Here is a 20,073-nt window from a genome sequence, read left to right as displayed (position 1 = left end):
TGTCTGAGAACTGCAACCCTGACCTAAAAAAACTAAATTTTTTTTTTTTTAAGTCAATCTGAAAAACTGACATATTACTGTGAATGGCATTGGGATAAAGGTGGGAGATCTGCTGTGGCAGCTGCTTCTGTCTCTGGAGAAGAGTTTTTTCTAAAGTAGGGGAGCTCTAGGTTTGTTCTTACAGCCTTTCTAAGGAGAACTGATAGAAATGCTTGGTGTAGCAAGGCAGGTGCTCAGGCAAACATAAGGAGGCTCTTGTTCAGCAAAGAAGTGAAAAGTGATCACACCACTTTGCTGGGACAAACCAACTCCGAAAGCAGCTGTGATAAGCCATAATCTATCCTGATTTGTGAACACCTTGCAAGGGGAAGGCATAGAAGGACACAGATCCTGGCTGAAGGCTTGACTGCCTTCCTGGACAGGCCAGGCACTGTGCTGGGCCATCATGGGAGAGGGATGGACCTGGGATCCAGGTTCACTCCTTTGCAGGGCTGTGCTGACAGAAAGCTCTCTGATGGGCAGCCAACCATTTCTAGGGGTGGTAAGCTGTAACTTTTATTTTCAGTTTTAGGACAGCTAATGGTAATTAGCAGTGGTGTTACGGGAAAATTTAGTTTTATGGCAACTTTGAACATTTAGAGAAATTATTTTATACTTCATTAGCATTTGCACAGACTACCACACATGCATTACTTCCCCAAGAAAGGGCTAGTTGTCCTCAGACCACCTTCTTGAGATGTCAGCATTAAGGAAGATGCCATGTAGTGAAAATCAGCTTGAGCAGATGTGTAAACTAATTAAGCTCGCTTGAAAAATCACAACAAAATGTAACAAAATGGCGAATGCGTAAGCACAGTAAAAAAAAAAGATCTTGGATGTTTTAAACATACTCTGTCCACTCTGAAGTAAATCATTCTTAGAGCAAAGCAACTGACAAGATCAATGCAAAGAAGAGGAGATATAGATCTCCGATGGAAAGACTATGACACAAGGCATATATTGAACAGTGATAAAAGACACCTTAAACAATAATGTTCCAAACTCCTTCATAACAAAGGCCATTCACAAAATGCAGGTTCATGACATAAACTCAGAGTATGCAAATACCCCTTGTGGGCTCCAGCAGTACTCACAGAATGCAGGCATTTCATCAAAAACAGGCTGCCTACCTTTGAGCAATCGTACTGTCTGCACACTGCAAAAACAAATAATTTGTTACGTACTCTTCTGAGCTGAATGCAATCTCTTACTCTAGGACAGCTGACTTACCTCCATATATTACCTTGCTATAGAAGTGTCATCTTCTCAAGGGAGTTATTCTCAATTAAATGTTCCTAGAAGGAACAGTAGCGCTAGGTTATACTTTACTGCATAAAATTTGAAAAGGCAGCCATCAAAAAGCGAAGCTGTAGTCAAATGAAAATAAAAGAAAATAACAGAAAAACTCATAAATACTAGAGAATGAAGCTTAAGAACCTAAAGAAAAAAAAAGGCAGATTTTTCAGGAGACCGTGACAAATAGAAAATATGAAAACCTCGTTCAATGCATCTTGGAGGCAAGAAAGCTGCCAAAAAGCCATAAGATGGTGTGGGAGTGATTAGGGAAGCTTAGGGCCATGACAGAAAAGTAAAGTTGATGTTTTGCCATCAGAGGAGCTTTGGGGTATTGCCAGACAAGAGATTTTCCTCGGCAGTGATGAGATGAAGCTGCAATTGCAAACCGAAGCATCAGGACTTGAGAACATATCTGTGACACTAAAGGGCAGCACAGTACCAAGTGCCAGACTTGGATGGTCTGTAGCATGAAATGGATGAACAGGTAACTGTGCTGTAAGTAATTCACCACTCACCTCAACCCCCCACATGATGAAAAGCCACAGGATTTATGAAAAAACAGGCTGGCAAAACCTTTCAAACAACAGCCCTAGCACAGGGAAAATCACCTTCTGCAGGTTTTAAACTAGCAGCAAGGCTGGTGGCGACAGAGAGAAGGTATGAGTGTCCAGCATCTGAGGACATCTGCCCCACCATTCAGCACCTTCAGAACAATTTGGAGCGTGGGGTACCAAGGTCTGTTGATTATGCAAAATGATCCAAAACACTGAATCAGCCTGTGGAAAGGTGCAGAAGGACCTTGGGACCGAGTGACTGGGTTATTAAAATGGTAGGCGAAATTCAAGGTTGCTAAATGAGAAATAATACATGTAGTGGGGGGAGGGGACACAACTCTTAACGTTGTGGGTCTCAAAGCCTTTCTTTAACATTGCCCAAACCTCCACCAAACAAGCAAGCAACCTTTGTTGACCTTGCCCTGAGTCCTGGGACAGAAAAAAAAAAGTAGTTTGTAATCTCCAGCATTTTAGTTGCCAAGTTGGATAGTGGTTTAGGTGCTGGACCCAAAGCACCAAATTTCAGATGGCCTCCAGCTTCCCATCTCCTCAGACTCCTAGTATGCCTTTATCAGCCTGACTAAACTGCCCTATAGAACGTCATCGTGCACTGACTTTAGGCACTGCGCAAAAATGCTCACTGGTCTTTTTCTTAAGGAGCAAAATAACTAAACTTTCCACTCTCAAAACATATTTTTTTCCAGTCTGGAATCACAGGAGTCTTTGCTCTATCTATTCCAGTTTCTGATGCAAAGCAGGACAAAGCACACCAATGTCACATGTGGATAAAAGATTTTTAAAAATGCCATCTGCTTCAGCGCCTGGCTGAGAACTTGCACAAGGTTGTGAATCCTGCTCCCTAAGTCTTTCCAACTTTTCCGTTGTCACAAGGAAGGTTAGTCACCAATATTTCTTGCTCATAGATGTATCTATGCGTGGCTGTATATGTATGGCAACAGAATGTATTTTGACTCTATTCAAAACCACACTGTAATGTCTCTTGGCATTTTTGAGTGAGATATTTATTCTTTTTAAGAGCCTATAATTTCTAGATATCAAGAATGGTCTCAGTTTTGCCTGTCAATTCCCTGTCCTTCTATAAATGTGTGTAGATCTTTTTTCCATTCCTTCACAATGTCTCCCCTCCTCCCCCCTCCACTGGTTTCTCATTGGCTTTTGGATGTGGCCTGTCAGACTAATCACTGACGTCATTTGTTCACCCGTCCACCCAGGCTTTTCTTTAAATGTCTTCCCCAATGCATTTAAAAACTGACCTCAGCAAACCATGGATTTCAGCAGCCACTGCTTTTTTCTCACCGTGGGGGTTACCGTGCTTTGCAAAACACTGTTTGCAGGAACACAGTGATGGCTCCACGCTTTATTTTCTGCATCACTCGCTCCATCTCCCCAGGCAGCCTCAGGCTTTGAGCAGTGGCTTGTTCATCATGACAGCACCCCACGCACCTCTCCACATTAGCGTGGAGGTCTAGGTCATCTGTGCCTGGAAATGTAGCAGTGTTCATTTGGAGAAGATCCTGTCAAGGATCTTCCTTATTTGCTGATGGCCTGAAAAGTGCTTCATCATTTCCTTCTGACCACATTCTCCTCTCTTCATAGACCAAACAGACTTATCTGGTGAGTACTTCTCTTTTTTTGCCTTGTTTTGATTTTCCCCCCCCAATTTCATCCAAGAAGAAAATATTACTGTTAGGATTGATTTTTCTTTAAATATAAATAGAACAACTTGTTAGTGTCCTTAGACATCCAGCTATTGTTATTTTTTTATGAGGTGATGTGAGTAGCTGAAGACCTTTTTATAAAGCTGAATTATTCGCCTACCCACAGTTGCTGTAGTTGTTATGACGTTTATTTTTGTTAATTTGGGTCAGGCTTTATAATTAGTTTTATTAGTTATTCTTATTTCTAAGTACCTTTGTCACAAGGCCACTTATTCCAGGAAGCAGTTCACTGAAAGCTAGCTTCTCATGTGTACTAAATCACAGCTTTTTGAAAAGCTGGAAAAACTCTGCTCTTTTCAAAGATCTCTCACTCCTTTCACTCAAAGAAAAAGCTACACAACACCATGCAGTTCTCTGCTGACATTTTTGTCCTGGCTGATATCTCAGTTTGTTTCTTGGTTGATGCCTTGTCCTTAGGCAACCATCAACCTTAACCCAATTATTATCTGTCATGAGGACATCTAAAATCATTGCCTTACTTGGACATGCCATCATTTGTAAACTGATGAGAAACTCTCCCTGGCACAGCATATTCTTTGGTATCCCCAGCCAAAGTCTCCCACGACAATGTAATTTTCCTTTTCACACAAAGCAGAGACATTAAATGTTTTTTGGAGGGATTCAGGAGTATATAAAAGACCCTTCAATGCCTTGATGAAATTGTGTCAGAGCATGTTACTTGGCTATCAGCTCTAGAGTGAATGTGATTTTTTAACACAGCTTGTAAACCCAATTCACAATTGCTCTTGCCTATTTGCCTGTTACCCAAATGGGTTAGACTGAGCTAGCAGTTCTACCATGTGATTGTGAACATTAAAAATATCAATTAACTACATTTCCTCCTACCCTGAGAATTCCTGTTTCCTCTTGCACTTTGCCCAGATGCAGTCTGCTGTTGGGAGCTGAAAATGTTGCCTCTTCCCATCTGTGGTGATATTGGTCCAGCTTGATCACGATGCCTTTTGATGGCCGCTTGAGCTCCTTTTCCATAGTGTTACCTTAGTACCCAGCTCTTACATCTGCTCTCCAAGCTATGACATCTATATCCCCCCCACCAGAGGACCTACTGCATCCTCTCCTTGCTCTGTCTCAAGGGAAAGTGAAAAAATTTAAAAAATTCACATTCAAAACATTCCTCACATTCTCATACATCCATTGGAAGATTAAGCTATGACTGGGCTTCCCTAAAGCTGCCTGCAGCCCTTCCAGTTCTCCATGCTGTCTTACTATCACTCCCAGCATTAATCACCATGTGTAGGGGCTTGCCAGACATTTTCAGGAGCCTGTCCATGCATCATCCAGGTGGATCTCCAACGAGGCAGCACTCCACCGTATTCTGCATTAATTCTGACTTCTCCTCTTGAAAGGAGGTTTCTTACCTGTAGCCAGAGTATTTCATATACTTGATCATCACGTGCAAGTTCTGGGACACCCTGTGCCACAGGTACCTGAGACAGCAACAACCATAAACGTATAAAGAGTATGGCCAAAAGAACAAGGCTTAGGAAAGTCCATCTCCCAGCTCAGATCTAGAAACAAGAAAAACTCTCTATGAAGCTTTGACCTCTCCTGACTCTTGGCTAAGAAACAAGATGAACAGGTTAGCAGGGAATCAAAAGTTGTTCTGGGGAAGGCAGTCAGCATCGCATTTAGGTCCATCTAAGGAATCCCGATATGAGGAAAAGCTAATTCACACAAAGGCAAGTCGTGCAGGACAAGTGACAAAGCACCCTCAGCAGAAGGGTGCCGGGTGGAAAATACAGGACCTTAACTGACTCAACAGACAAGTCAGACTCTTTCAGTGATATGATCTAAAATAGATCAGATCCAGGAATGAGTGAAGGGATGGCGCAGGCTCACTCAACACAGGGAAGAAGATCTGGGCTACTAAGTGCTTAGGTTGACTGAACCCTCTCTAAAGCCAGTAAGAACCGTCCCACACTCATGCAGTGAGGCACAAGGAAAGCGATGCTCCCCACCTTCTGTGTGGGAAATTCTGCTAGTATTCATCAAGAAACTCAGTGGGCCTGGTCAGAATCCCAGAATAGGTAAGGCTGGAAGGGACTACAGTGCAACCTCCCTGCTCAAGCAGGGTCATCCCTGGCACATGGCACAGGATTGCACCCAGATGGTTCCTGAATATCTCCAGTGAGGAAGACTCTACAACTTCTCTGGGCAACCTGTTCCAGTGCTTGGTCACCTGCACGGTAAAGTTCTTCTTTTGTTCAAGTGGAACTTCCTGTGTTCCAGTTTCTGCCCCTTGCCCCTTTCCTGTTGCTTGGCATCACCACAGAGCCTGGCTCCTTCCTCTTGACACCCTCCCTTCAGATACTTGTACACATCGATGAGTTGGGTCTTCTTCAAGCTGAACAAGCCCAGCTCCCTCAGCCTTTCCTCGTGAGCTGCTTCCTCACCTCATGATCTTTGTTGCCCTCCACTGGACCTGTCCAGGAGCTCCATATCTCTCTTGCACTAATAAGACCAGAACTGGACACAACCCTCCAGATGCACCTTGCTAGGGCTGAGTACAGGGGCAGGATCACCTCACTCGACCTGCTGGCAATGTTTGTCCTAATGCACCCCAGGATACCATTGTCCTGCTTGGCCACAAGGGCACACTGCTGCCTCATGGACAGCTTGTTGTCCACCAGACTTCCAGGGCCTTCTCCACAGAGCTGCTTTCCAGAAAGTTGGCCCCCAGCCTGTACTGGGGAGTAACGTGGAGTTATTCTCCTGGTGCAGGACCCTGCATTTGCCTTTGTTGAATTTCAGATGGTTCCTCTCTGCCCAACCCTCCAGCCTGTTGAAGTCCTCCTCCCAGCTATGTCTTCAGTGAACTTGCTGAGGAGGCCCCATTTACTGTTTGTTGTTAATGGATTTGAAGAAGCCCTTCTTACTGTCCTTCACATCCTTGGCCAAATTTAGTTCCAGATGGGCCTTGGCCTTTCTCATCTCATTTCTACACACTCTGACAACATCCCTATATTTGTTCCAAGTAGCCTTTTCCTGATTCCACCTCCTGCGTATCTGCTGCTTGTGCTTGAGTATTGACAGGAGTTCCTTGTTCATCAGCAGTTCTCTTGCCATTTTTACTCGATTTCTTGCTCATGGGGATGCACCATGCTTGGGCCTGGAGGAAGCAGTGCTTGAATACTGACCGGCTAAATTGGAAACCTTTTCTGTGAAGGGCCCATTCCCAAAGGATTCGTCCAAGGAGGTTCCTGAAGAGGCTAAAATTAGCTCAGAGCCACCCTGAAGACTGTGTGTCCAAAGACCATCGCTCACCTTTCAGATGCGTCCTAGGGGACATCACCAGGGAAAGGGTAGGGGAGGTGACTCTAATGCCACAGGATCAGAAATGCATCCAGCAGGGAGCCACAGCTCACTTCTGGAGCATGCCTGGCACTGCCTGCTGAAGGCCCTTGCTAGGAGACTGATCTCAGCATGGGGAGCATGGAGTGCAGAGAACTGCACTTCTCACTCCAGCTCAAAGGCTGATTGTGTCCCTCAGCTCCTCATGGAGGCAGGATGCTCAAAAGTGGGTTTGTCCCAGCCCAGGGACAGCATTTGCCTCAAAGGAGGGGTTTTGTGCCACTCCTGCAGCTGATATAAAAGTTGTGCCTGTCCTCACCTAGGCACAGCAGTCCAAATGTTGGGGAGGGAGAAGCCAGAGTAACCACTAGCATATTTCCAGACTGCCCAAGTAAGTCTCCACCAACATGGACTTCTGAGGGGTGGGGAAGCTGATGAACCAGTCTGTGTAAATGTTCAGTGGGAGGACCTCATTGCCAATCCAGAGACTCAATCCTAAAAGGATAGTCTTGGACAAATGTTCATGGAGGTCACCAGTCAGCAGCCACAGCCCCAAGCTGGATGTTGACAGAAGGACTGCCCGGATGCATCCTGCTATGGAATCCCATTCAGTCCATGCTTGGACAATACTTGGGCATTAAGCATTCACATTAATGCATGGACACCAAGTGAGACAGGAATTGATATTGCTTCCTGAGCAGGCACTGCCAAGAGGTGTCCTGGAAAAGGGATGGCATTAAGCAACACAGCACTGAGCAGTTCACAGATGTCACTGGTGGGGGATCAGAGCCTCTTGCTGGTGATACAATTCACCAGAGAACAGCATCTTGCACATATGGGTGGCAGAGACCTCAGTTTCACTGCGAAGGGAGTTCTGTCAAGCAGTGTGGGACTGGGGTCCTGACATGTCCTGGTACACGGGTGTCTAGCAGCACCTGCTGTTCCTCTGGGCAGAGATGTCAGTCCTGCTGTGCTTCATGCTTTAAATCTCTCCAGTCTTGTGGGTTCCTTAAGCAGTACTGAGGCAAAGGTATGCATGTCCTGGATTATGCACAGGGAAAGCCAGACGCTGCCAGCCACTCACAGAGCTCTCCACAGCAGAGAAAGAACAGAAAATGCTGCAAAGACACGTACAGGAAAGGGGATTTGCATGAACCAGAAGAGCCTCCAGGCAAGATAGAAAGTGATCCCTGATCTACTGTGTGTGAAGCATCATCACTTGAAAGTAAAAGACTATTAAAATATTTCCTTTAGCTCTTTTAGGAAGAAAAATAAAAAGGAAGAGGGAAAGAAATTTGGACAAGGCAGCATGGAGGTGAGGGCCATGGCAGGCACTGGGACACACACCACCCATCCACTTACACAGCCACAAGCAGCCAGGACAAGGGAACACACCTCTGTTGCTTCCCAGCACCCTGCTGCTCCTGTGAAACACTCTCCCCATTTCCCTTCAAGAAGTGAAGGTGGCACTTGTGAGTTGGAGCGCAGCCACAGCAGACCATCAGTTGTGGAAACGCCATCTCCCAGCAGCAGCAGTCCCCCAGCTCCACCCTGGCCTGGAGGTTTCCTCGGCTGCTGACTTCTGCCATTTGCAGGGACTCACCTCCCTGCCAGCTCTAACCAGCCAGGTCAGCCCACACTAAAACACCAACACATGCCGTAACACATCTTACAGGCACAGGCAGAGGGCCTCACCCTGCCCAAATGCCAACACACTGTGCTGGGGTGCACGGATGCCACGGCATTCCCAGCTAAAGCACATGGCAGCGTTGGCCACCTATGATGAACCTACAGAGAGAAACTCTTGCATCGCTCAGCCCCCATTTTATCTACCTTACCTAATCTCAGAGATGATCCAAAAAACTCTACTGCCATGTTACTTTCTTTTCCTTTCAGGACATTTAGTGAGAAGCATTTTTTCTCCAGAGCTTCACCTGCCTTGGCTGTGCAGCCTGAGTCCACTGCTCAGTGTATCACACTGTTTCTCCAGAAGACACTACCTCTCTGGATCACATTGGCTCTCAGCAGGCTGCTCATCCCCTCCTGACACCCTGCCAGGCTCCAGCCTCCTGTCACCAGAGGAGCACATGCCACAGGCCAGCCAGAAAAACGCTGTAAGAGATGGTGGGACAGGGGATTCCCCACTGTGGTTACACCGAGGTTGGATGTGGGACTGAGAGCAGGCGAGAAGGGTGCCCTGGCATGGCAGAGGAGACCAGGCAACAGGAGAGGAAGGTCCACAAGTCACAAGCCAGGATCAGCTTCACTTCCAATCCCTCAGCCTCAGCATCGATGATGCTCCAGGTTAAGAACAAGGCAGTCCACACAACACCAGTGCTACACACAGTCTGTTGAGGGCTGGTGGCTCTCAGAACAGGGACCTCACCACTGTCCCATCTGCCAGTCCCACCCAGCATGCCCAAGGGATGGGACTGCCCCATAAGGGGACCCAATGATGTAAGCTTGGGGGCCTGGTGGAGGACACCCCCTGCCTCAAGCCACGCATCGCCCGCGACAGCACAGGGAGAGCCCACACCCGGCGAAGCTGTAGAAAAGGAAATTGTCCCATTTAATGACCTCGCCCCCGTAACACAGACGTGAGCGCATCGCCGACGGGCGGCAAAGCAAAGTGCACAGTGAGCGGGACTTGGCCCCCAACCCGGAGGAGGGGTGGGAGGGCTCGGGGTGCCCGGCATGGCAGAGGCATCAGCCAGGCGCCCAGCCAGCAGCAAGGACAGAGAGAGCCCTGGGCTCGGTCCAGTTGGCACCAGTGTCAGGTCCAGTTTGCAGGGAGGTACGGCTCTCGTTCAGCTCCGTGTAGCGCAGGGAGGGCAGGGGGCAAGTCAAGTGTACCAGGACGGAGGCCAGAGGAGGTGGGTCTGGGGGGGCCTGGGAACAGGTCCTGGAGAACGCCACCGTGGCAGGTTTGGAGCCTCCCTGCCCGAACCACGGTTTAACCAAAGCAGGAAAAGGGAATAGAGAAGGGGCTGAAGGCAGAGCAGCCCGGGCAAGGGCCCTCAGGTCTATCTAGCTATTCCCATTTGCAAGGTATCCGGTGAGGGGGGTGTGTGGGATCTGCCAAGCACCCCAAAATGGGAGTGAGCCTGGGTGACAGACGTTTACCAGTGGTTCCACGTCCCTGACAGTCTCTCCCAGGCGTGACTCAGGCACCCCCATGCCAGGAAGGGGGTCCAAGGGAGCAGGGCCTCCCCTCATTATCTGATAGAAGCATCGCTAGGTGGATCGCGGTCCGATTCCTCACTCTCCTCATTCGGGGCTGACTCGCTGTTGGAGCTCGGGGTGAAGGCAGGAGACTTTCTGCAGAGAATAGCAAAGGGCAGCGGTCACAGCATCACCCAGGAGGAGGGAAAGGACCCCGTTTGGTGTGGGCAGGTGGCAGGGCAGCAGGAGTGAGAGAAGTTGAAGTGCCCCCCTTGCTCCCCTGGGGAGTATGAGTCTGTGGGAATCCCTGGGGGCCGGGGAGGGTGTTCCAAAGGACACCAATCAAGAGGTCAAGAGCATGGAGTAGAGCTGGGCGAAATGCTGGAGGGGCCTGTCCAGAGCAGGACCCTGACAAGGCATGTAAGGCTAAGGGTCTGTGAAAGCCCACCACAGAGGTCCCTAGCCTGAAGCCACCCTGGCTCCACAGGCCTTTGGAGACTTATACAATGTCCCTGTAACAATGGCAGCACCTCTCTCCATCAGGGGTGTCTGGCTTCACCTCTCAAAACAGACTCCTGCGTGCAGCCCACCTTCTGCAGAGGCGGCACCATGACCTGAGCAGAGGCTGGTCACCAGGAGTCCAACAGCCTCTGGAAGCTGCCCTCACTCCATGCCACATCAGGGCAGTGCAGGAGTCCTTCAGCTCCCACTCACCACCACCCTGGCTCCAGAGCATGGGTATCCCATCCCTCCTGCTAAGCTCACCTGTCCCCAGACTGGGTGATGAGCCGCCGGCAAGTCTCCATCTGCACGTCCAAGCCTCGCTTCATGCTGCACATTTCCATGTACTCGTGAAGGTGCCGGTTCATGTCGTTCTTGGCTGTGGCCAGTTCCAGCTGCACGAGGGAAATGGTGCAGAGATGAGCCCAGGGCACAGTGCGGTGCAGGGCAGTGGGCACAGCCAGACCAGGGGCTGCTACCCCCATTACCAATGGTCTGCTCCAGCATTGTGTCTCCCTCCCCCAGGGATCCACTCCCCCATTTCACACCCTTCTATGTGCTATGCCCTTCCCACTTCCTCATTCTCCCACCTCTATTTGGTCGATGGTTTCCTGGTACTCCTTCTCACGGCTCTTGAACAGTGACTCCGTGTCCTTGATCACCTTCTCCAGGCTGTCGTCCTGCTGCTGAGGAGAGCAGACAGCATGTTTAGAGGCAGGGAGGTGTCCAACATGAGGAATCACAGGCAAGATAGAAAGAGAAAGAACTGGCAACACTGGGAAAAGAGGAAGAAACATATACAGTGTAGTGCATAGAAGGCATGATTCAGTTCTGCCAACATGGAGTTAGGAGACCTAGGACTCGCCACGCCGGGCAGTGAACACATCAACCCAGAACAAGCCCAGCAATGCACAGAAGCTTTGGAGAGCACAGACCATTTCCAAGCATTACACATCCCCAGGGGACTGCTGGGGGCCAAAGATGTGGGACGACAAGGGCTTTAGCCAGACACTGCTTGGGCAGTTTTGCTGCACACTGGGCAGATGGGCTGGAGAACATGAGCAAGGGATCACCACAGACCAGCCCAGTCAGAGGAGGTCTTCTCTTCTGGGAGGACTGTGGCTCCCCTATGTGTGTGGACCATGTTCTCAGCACATCCTTCAGGCTACAGGTCCCTGGTGTGTCTCTAACAGGGAGACCTCAACAAGTAATGTATTCATGTATTTGTGTAGAAAGGGTAGGAAAGCATCTGTACAGGCCTGAAAAGGCATAGACGAGTTGAAGTCTGGTTTTTGAGGGAGCATCTTCCAAGGCTGAGGCAGGACCAGGTGTCCCAACCCAAGGCTGGATCCCCAAGGGGACCTGACACCACCATTACCTCCCCCTGCACCTCTGCGGCTGCAATGGCATATCCAGAGAAGTCCTCCCAGAGGAGCAGCGTTTCTTCTGTCTCCTCCCACGTGAGGCTGTCACAGTCATCTTCAAAGTCATACTCCCTCCTGGGGGCAAGGGAACAGCACATCAGAACCCAGCAGGAACACCATGGCAGGCAGGGGCTGAGTTGGTGCTGAAAGCCTTGCTCCCGCTCATGAGCTTGCAGGGCTGCAGCTCTTGGGTGGTCTGGCCAGGGTGAACTCAAGTGTGCCCAAACCCAACACATGATGGGGAGGGGCTATATGGTCAGAAGCCCCAGAAAATTCAGGCAGGGACTCCCAAAACGTGGCAAGGGGTCAAGAGAGGGGGAGCTGGTCCAGCTCCCACCCACGGCACGGGTGGCCTCAGGACTCCCAAGGGGGTCAGTCCCACCGTGCCACAGAGCACAGGGTGTACATACTCCACAGCAGCACCTCCCATCTTGCCCTCAGCTGGGAAGGGGAGCTGCAGACCACCCCTGCCCTCCCCATCCCAGGCATCAGCCGGGAGCCTGATGCTGGAGCCTGGCACAACACTGTCGGCAGAGGAGCGCAGCAGCCGCACTCACAGCTGGTTCAGCATCCTCTGCATTTCCTCATTGATACTCATGGCAGTGGTCTCATCCTCCTCTTCCTCTTCAGGTTTTCGGGAGGCATCACTCTCTGATAGTGAGGTGTCTTCGTCGCTGACCTGCTTGCGCTCCCGCTTCCGCCCCACCGAGGCTGGGACCTTAACGGGAGACAAGTGCAGAGACTACAGAAACGAAGCCGGGTCCGAGGTCAGGAGCAGGTAGTTGGGAGGAGATGGAGGGGAAAGGAATGGTGGAGGGACAGAAAGGCAGGGAAAGAGAGAAAGACAGAAAGAAAGGAAGGAAGAGAAGAGAGAGAGAGAGAGAGATGGGCTCATTATGATCAGGTTAAAGGTGGATGCAATGGATAAAACATGGTTTTAGCATTTTTTAAAATTAAAACTAAGCAACTAAAAATGGAATCTATGAATCTGATGAGAAAAAACAATGTGGTTTTACTGCAGAAAAACTCAAATCACCCACCACCCCAGTCCAGAGACAGAGAAACACAGTGACAGAAACAGGAAAAAAGAGAGTCTGAAAAAGGTGAAATATGTCAATATATACAGTCCGACCTTATTTATAGTAAGTTTAAAATTTGTAAAATTTCCCAACTGAATGAAACTAACCAGTTGCTTCTGTAGGGACAAAGAGCGAAACAGAAAGGCAGCAACATCCAGAAAGAGAAAAGAGACAGAGACAGAGAAGAGAGACAGAGAGAAGATGACGGAGAGGGGAAGGGGAAGGAGAGAGATGGAATTAGAGACAGACGCTCGAGCAACTCGTCTCCCTCCTGCAGCTGTTCCCCTACCACTATGGTGTCCCCGGGCCCAACACAATAGGTCAGCAAGAGGCTGAGGGGACTCTTGATGCCTAAAGCAACATCTGGAGCTTTCCACCTCCTCTCTGTGCCCTTTAGCCTGGTCCTCCCGAGAGAGACAGAAAGCAAGGGACTGCAAGGAGTGAGGGTGAGGGTGACCAAGCGTCTCCCCTGGCAGGGGTCTGGTGTTGTCTCTTCTACCTCCTTTGAGAACTCTCTTCCCCACGAGCCAGCAGCTGAGCCTGGAGCAGCATCAGGCACTTCTCACCTGAAACATCTTGATCATGTCCTCGCAGTTCCTCTGCTGTGCCACGTCGCACAGCTTGGCAGTGATGTCGATGCGCCGGCAGATGTCCATGTCCACCTTCATGGCCTTCTCTTGGATCTTTGTGTCCAGCTCTGTGATGTTCTGAACCCACAACATCACAGGAAGGAGACAAAGGAGGAATATTAGGCAAAGCAAACAGCAATCACTGCCCCCACTTTCCTGCTCATGGAGGACTGCATCCACATCTCCACTTTGCTCACTGCACCCTGCCAGACCACCTCTGTGCTGGTTGTGCCCCACCAAGGAACTGCTTTTCTACACAGCCCCACTGCTCACGTAGGACCAGCTGTGGGGTCAGAGAGGGGTTAGGGACTCACATTGCTCATCAGTCCCTTGAAGACAACAAGCTCTGCCTTGAGCTGCTCCACCTTCATGGCCAGCTCCTCCTGGCAAGCTTCAGCCTCCTGGGCTTCCTGCCCCAGGCAGAGGGAGACAAGCAAATCAGCATTAGGGGGGGGCAGCTGCATTGCAAAGGAAGTGGGGGACAGCAGAGCTTACCTCCTGCAGCTCAGTAACCCGGTCCTGAAGCTGGACACGCACCGTGTACTCCTCTTCCCATCTAGGGAGACAAACGTGCTGGTCAGATCCTATCGGCCTCGCCTCGCTGGCTGCCAAAGAGAGAGGACGGAGCAGCAGCTGCTCACCCCAAAGCTATCCAAGAGGGTGGGATGACGGCACCGGGGTGGGAAGGAGAACGTGCCCAAGAATGCATAGCCTCTCGTGTTCAGGCGATGGCAGCTGCCAAGTGCATCAGCCCCGCTGGCCACGAACCCTGCCCCACCACGGCTGCCCACCCTGCGACGGGGGGAGCTGGGGACACCGACCCAGGCTGTACTGCACACTTTGCCACACTGGGGCTGGCCCACGGCCTGATGCAGCCCACTGGCCTCTCCATCCACCCCCGAGCCCCTCAGCCCTGGGTCACATGAGGTTCAGCTCCAACACTCAACAACGGGTTTGCAGATGTTGCAGAGTTGCCTCCTGTGCCACATTTTTGTGACCACATTTGTGTGTCTGCAGTGTTGCAGCTCAGACTGTCCAGAAGCACAAAATCCAATCTTGACACCAAACCACCTCACGGTGTGAGTGAGCACGATATGCACCACATGAAGAGCTGCTCTCCGCCTGTACCAATGCAGAGGGCTGCCCTGTGCCGGGCCACACTGCCTGGGCAGGAGCACAAGTGTCCTTGGTTCTACTGCCGCATAACAGGTTGGATCAAAGAACATTGTTTCATCCTAGAAGGAAGCAGGATAGGGTGTCTCAGTTTACACCAGGCTGGCTGGTGGGTACTGTATGAGGCTCTGCAGCTTTGAAAGCGGCTGACCTGCAAGGCACCCGGCCTTGCTATACAAAGACACATCCCCTGGCAATTATATTATATTTCACTGCATGAGATCGTCCTCTTAGATCATGCTGCAGTGTTGGCCCACTCCACAGTCTATTGGGAGGCCATGAAGCTGCACTGCTCTTTGCTGAGTGACTATCCCACAGAGCAGGTGGGCTGGCATGTGCTGTGGTGTGGCATGGGGCAGGGCTGCTGCATTCTTACCTGGCTCCTGGCTTCTCTGGGAGCACCAGATTTTTCCAAGAAAGTAAGACTACTCTGGGAAAGCAACCAGAGCTGGACTCTTCCTGGTGTGGTGATCTCTGGTTTCTATTTAATGCTTGCAAGCATCAACACAGACACTGTGACTCTGCATGAGGACATGAAAAATCTCTCTTCTCACTTACACCAAGTTTGAACAATAAATCCTAAGGTCTAGGAAATCAGAAAGTATATGAGAAGCCCTCACACTTGTTATCTCAGGGTATCTGGACAATCTGACAACATGGGAGAGCCCTGGCTTATGAATTTCTAAGTTCTTAAAGCTACCAGTGCTGTTCCTTACTGAAACAAGGACAAAGTATACACTCCTCCTGTTTGATGCTGGATCCATACCACAGCTCCAGAAGGGGAATCAAAGGGGGTTCCCATCCCTTTGGGGAAAGAGAGAGATGAAGGGAAAAGAAAGAAGAAAGTTAAAAGGTAGAACTGCCCTTATATGGGAGCTGCTCAAACAAGGCCTTCCTCGCCAGGGACAAAAATGCCTTCCACCACAAGAAAAAAATTTGCAGCATCCTTCTCTGTGAGGCACTTCCTCTTTTTTGGTCCCCGCCTCCCTCCAAATCTCTATATATCCCAGACTCACTGGGAAAGTAAAGCACAGCTGCAAATCCTGGTAAGAGTTCATTTCATACCAGTGCTATGGAAGATGAGTTCAGATCAGATAAACAGCAATTTAAAGGCAGAAGGAGACAGCGATTCACCCCACAAGAGACAAATCTGTGCACCCATCCATTATGAACCTCTCACCCTCTCCTCTTCTGCCTGGCTCCTTCCCTGCTCCCTCCTGCAATGCACCACTCCTAATAATAACCTGCCTGCAGCACTGCACCCACAGCCCAGTGCGGCCGGCGGCCGTGCCAGGTTGCTGCCAGCTGGAAGCAAGGCTGCCCCACGCAACCCCATGGCCACCAGTGCATGCCAAGGGGAGATGTGGGTCCTTCCTACACCACTGCAAAGCAACAACCTGCCCAAAGGCTGAAACGCAGAAGGCAAAGAGCAAAGGCAGGAGGGTCCCAGCAGCAGGCAGACCCGACCATCTCCTTGCCAGCCATGGAACAGCCCTCCCCTAAAGCTGGTGACATGAAAAGACACAGTGCTGTCCCTACAGCATCCCCCCTCCCAGGTGTGTCCCCTCAACAAGTTCACTTAGCAACATAAACAACTCCCCCATCTTTAAAAATCCTGTTCACTGCAAGAGGCACTGGGGTGCCTCACCCTATCCACGGTTAGTGCACACTGGTGCTTTGGGCTGCTCTTGCCATGTCTGAAGTAGGTCTGAGCTTCACCTTAGTGGTGAAGGCCCTGTAACCTGGCACAACTCCTTGGAGGGCAATCACAACAACAAAAGACATTCTTGAGGCCTTTTAATAAACAAGGGGGCTTATAAAAATGATGGAGAGAGACTTTTTACCAGGGCCTGCAACGACAGGACAAGGGGCAATGGTTTTAAACTGAAAGAAGGTAGGTTTAGATTAGACATAAGGATTAATTTTTTTATCATGGTGGTGAGACACTGGAGCAGGTTGCCCAGAGAAGCTGTGGATGCCCCATCATTGGAAATGTTCAAGGTTAGGGCTTTGAGCAACCCGATCTAGTGAAACCTCATGGCAGGTGGGTTGGACTGGGTAATCCTTAAAGGTCCTTTCCAACCCAAACTATTCAGTGACTCTAACACACTGTGTTGTAACACTGCTCACCCCACATCTCCAGCATGTCCTTGCAACATGCAAGATAAAAACTACTTGTAAATACAGATGTAGCAGACAACATAAACCTGATGAGACTCCCAGATCCCCAGCACTTAGCAGGTCTGTATGATATTCACAGGCACCTTTCGCCCCTCTCCAGGCCACCCAGCCTCAGTCTACTCCTCCCAAGTGCAGCTTCTGCAAGCCTCTCTCCTGCTGCTGCATCTATTCTCATCCCTCCCTATAGCCCCCGCACCCCTCCTAGATCCCTGACTTGAATTTCAGGCCCTTGTGTATCCAGAGAGAAGCTCCTGCTGCACTGCTCCAAGTGCTGCGGGCTGCATAGCAGCAACGCTGCCCTGAAGAAAGCACAAGCTCGAGCACCCAAGCCACAGGTCATAAACCGGGAAGTCCTGTGTTAATACGGTCTCTACCATCTGCTACCAGGCAGGTGGCAAAGGCATGACACCAGCTGCACTGTCCCCGTGGCAGATCACAGCCCACCATGGCAGGGAAGTCTCAGCTCCCTGGGGATGTTGCCGTCAGGCCTCAGCATGGAAAAGGGTGTGGAAATGGGATCCTCCTGTCCCATTCCCCTGTTTGGGACTTGGCTGTTCCCATCAGAAAGTTCCCAATGCTGGATAGGGTCTGGGGGTGGGGTCTGCTTTCCCCCAGCTCCTGGTAACACACTCCAAAAATAGATCCCACCAACAACATTGGCTCATAGCAGCTTGTGGTGCTCCCTCTGCTCACCCTCAGCAGTCCCTCTGTCACCCTCTCTGCAGCCTTCCCCAAAGCCCACTTTCCAGAGCAGGATGACCCCTAAAAGCTCTCCATTCTCTAAAGTTTCAGCAGCATCAACAAACCCAACTTGGTCCTCTCTGACTGACCCCCTTTGTGGCTCAAGCTGTCCAGGCCAAAAAGGTGGCTCCAGCTCGCTGGTATATGATCTGAAAATGCAAGGCAAGGAGTGCAGCTCGCCCCTGGAGAAGGAGCCAGACCCCTGGTTTAATAATAAAAAGCCTAAGGTACACACAGTAATCATTGGGAAAGAAGAGATGCCAGCTCTTCCTTTCCATGTGCCTTGCTTGGTGCCTTCAGAGCATCTGACAGTCAAGTTTGCTCAGCCAAAGCCTTATAAAGCCAAAAGCATAAGGTGTCATCTTGGATCCCCAGCCTTGATCTTGGCACCAGAGCCCACAGTTGTGCAGAACTGGTCAGCAGCACAGCTCCCGTGGGTAGTTGGGTGCACAATCAGTTACTTTGAACTGGTTCTAAAGCACCCTAACTTCCGAAAAAGAAAATCAGTCTGTCTGATGGTGTCAGTCGCAGCGACGCTCTCACCCGGCGCCGTGCCCTGACCCTGCGACGCCAGCCCCTGCCTGATCTCATCCTACGTGCAGCTCTGGGAGCAGCCTCGGAAACCGGCCTGAAACAAAAGCACAGCCGGCGCGATGGGAGAGCAGCAGCCACCCCGCACGGGAAAGAAGAACCGGCCAAGAGATTAGCTTTGCATTCTGCTTCATCCTTCTCCAAGGCACATGCCAAGCCACAGCTATTTTGGGTCCAGAGGAAAGCCCCGGAGGAGTGTGGTGCTCCAGCACAGCTCTCTGCTGGGAAGGCCAGCTTGAGATCACTGGGGAGGGAAAGGGCCTGGGGGAGCCGGCTACCCTGCTGCAGGGCTTCCTGACATCTTCCGACATATCCAGAGAACACTGCTCTTCCCAGCAGCCTTTTTCAATCCAAACCCGCTCACTGCTGCATGCCCACCTTCCTCACCTACTTTCTGACTGCTCCTCCTTCCCCATTGTTTCCAGATTCTCTCCCCTCTAAAACACATCTCCTGGAGTCATGTTATTCCTCCCCTGCTTGGAAAGGTATTTCTAGTCCCTCATGCCGGGTTGATAGGATGGAAAAAGGCTCAACGAGCATCCCAAGAGGGTTCACAAACGAGGGGACAAGTGAGGAGACTCAGGCATAGACAAATGCTTTCAGGGGTTCCAATTTTTGCTTTGCAACCCCATCTCTCGCTGCCTGGAGCCCACGCTCCTGGAAAGTCTGGCGAGGGCTGTCTCCTTCCCTCCCTGTTTCTCCCGCACAGCGCCCACCGGGCAGAGCCCTACAGCCTCCCCGGCGATGGTTTCGGTCCCTCGGGGGATGCTGCTGGGACCCCCCGCTCCCGCCGCCCCTTCTCACCTGCGTTTGTACTCGTCGCGCTCCCTCTTCACCTTGGCCAGCACATTGTAGAGGGCCCGGATCTCCGGGGTGATGGTGTCGATCTGCACGCCCACCCCGTCGGGATGGACCCAGGAGACTCCCGGTCCCTGCACCAGGGTGGTCTCGGGCCCCGGGCCGAGCCGCCGGGCTTGCGAGAAGGACCAGATGGTGCCGGGCATGAAGCGGGAACCGGCCGAGAAGGCGGAGGGCTGGGCGGGGGCGCCGGGGCGGCAGCCGGGGGACCCCAGCGCCCGGGCGGGCCCCAGCCCCAGCCCCGGCCCCAGCCCCAGCCCCAGGGTGCGGATGGGACCCACGAAGCCGGTCTGCACCGCCTGGTCCCGGCGCGGGGGTCCGCGGCCGCGGCCGCCCGCCCCCTCCTCCAGCGCCTGCTGCAGCTGCTTCTCCAGCTGCCGGTTGCGCCGCTCCAGCTCGTGGACCTTGGCCAGGAAGCAGCGGAACCGCAGGTTCAGCGTCTTCAGGACGCTGATGTTGGAGCCCAGGTCGTTGCGGAGGGCCATGGCGGCGGGCGGCGCGGGGAAGGGGCCGGCGGGCGGCTCCCCCGGCAGGGGCTCGGCGGCGGGCGGCGGCGGCAGCTCGGGGCCCGGCAGCCCCTGCTGCTCCTGCGGCAGGAGGAAGAGGTTGGGACCGAAGAGCGGGTTCATGGCGGCGGCGGGACGGGGCGGGGAGCTCCGGGGGTGTGGGGGGGATGCGCCCGGCCGGCCCCGGCGGCGGGGGTGCGGCTTCCGCTGCGGCGGGGATGCGGCGGCGGCGGCGGGCGCGGAGAGCCGCCCCCCGCTCCCCGCCGCCGGCCCCGGGCGGAGCGAGCA

General features: G+C 51.7%; 1 protein-coding gene across 4 annotated transcripts; it reads right to left on the bottom strand.

Moving 5' to 3' along the window:
- Positions 1 to 646: 646 nt before the first annotated feature.
- On the bottom strand, positions 647 to 20,073 carry IFFO1 (intermediate filament family orphan 1). Of its 4 annotated transcripts, none has more exons than XM_051780800.1 (9): positions 19,226 to 20,073; positions 14,231 to 14,291; positions 14,050 to 14,145; positions 13,673 to 13,813; positions 12,585 to 12,745; positions 11,982 to 12,102; positions 11,194 to 11,286; positions 10,868 to 10,998; positions 647 to 10,258 (listed from the first exon to the last, which is right to left on the bottom strand). In XM_051780800.1, exons 1-9 carry the CDS (start codon positions 19,906 to 19,908, stop codon positions 10,156 to 10,158), a joined length of 1,590 nt encoding a protein of 529 aa, XP_051636760.1. In that variant the 5' UTR covers positions 19,909 to 20,073; the 3' UTR covers positions 647 to 10,155. The 4 variants fall into 4 exon arrangements, with proteins under 4 accessions (XP_051636760.1, XP_051636757.1, XP_051636759.1 ...); XM_051780797.1 differs by having other exon boundaries at positions 12,585 to 12,769; positions 19,226 to 20,072; XM_051780799.1 differs by having other exon boundaries at positions 11,194 to 11,289; positions 19,226 to 20,071.

The sequence above is a fragment of the Manacus candei genome, unplaced genomic scaffold, assembly GCF_025592945.1.
Source record: "Manacus candei isolate 608988 ecotype Guabito, Panama unplaced genomic scaffold, ASM2559294v1 h1tg000014l, whole genome shotgun sequence".
NCBI classification, from domain to species: domain Eukaryota; kingdom Metazoa; phylum Chordata; class Aves; order Passeriformes; family Pipridae; genus Manacus; species Manacus candei.
Note: the sequence above shows the minus strand (reverse complement) of the source record. Positions and strands in the feature narration are given on the sequence as shown.

What these genes read in the sequence shown, in the direction of transcription:
- IFFO1 (XM_051780796.1), bottom strand. Translation starts at nt 19,908, where the DNA reads ATGAACCCGCTCTTCGGTCCCAACCTCTTCCTCCTGCCGCAGGAGCAG. An exon ending in GGGTTACTGAGCTGCAGGAG is followed by an intron (nt 14,146 to 14,230) that starts GTAAGCTCTGCT and finishes TGCCTGGGGCAG; the next exon opens with GAAGCCCAGGAGGCTGAAGC. An exon ending in ACATGATCAAGATGTTTCAG is followed by an intron (nt 12,770 to 13,672) that starts GTGAGAAGTGCC and finishes TCGTTTCTGTAG; the next exon opens with TCTCTGCACTTGTCTCCCGT.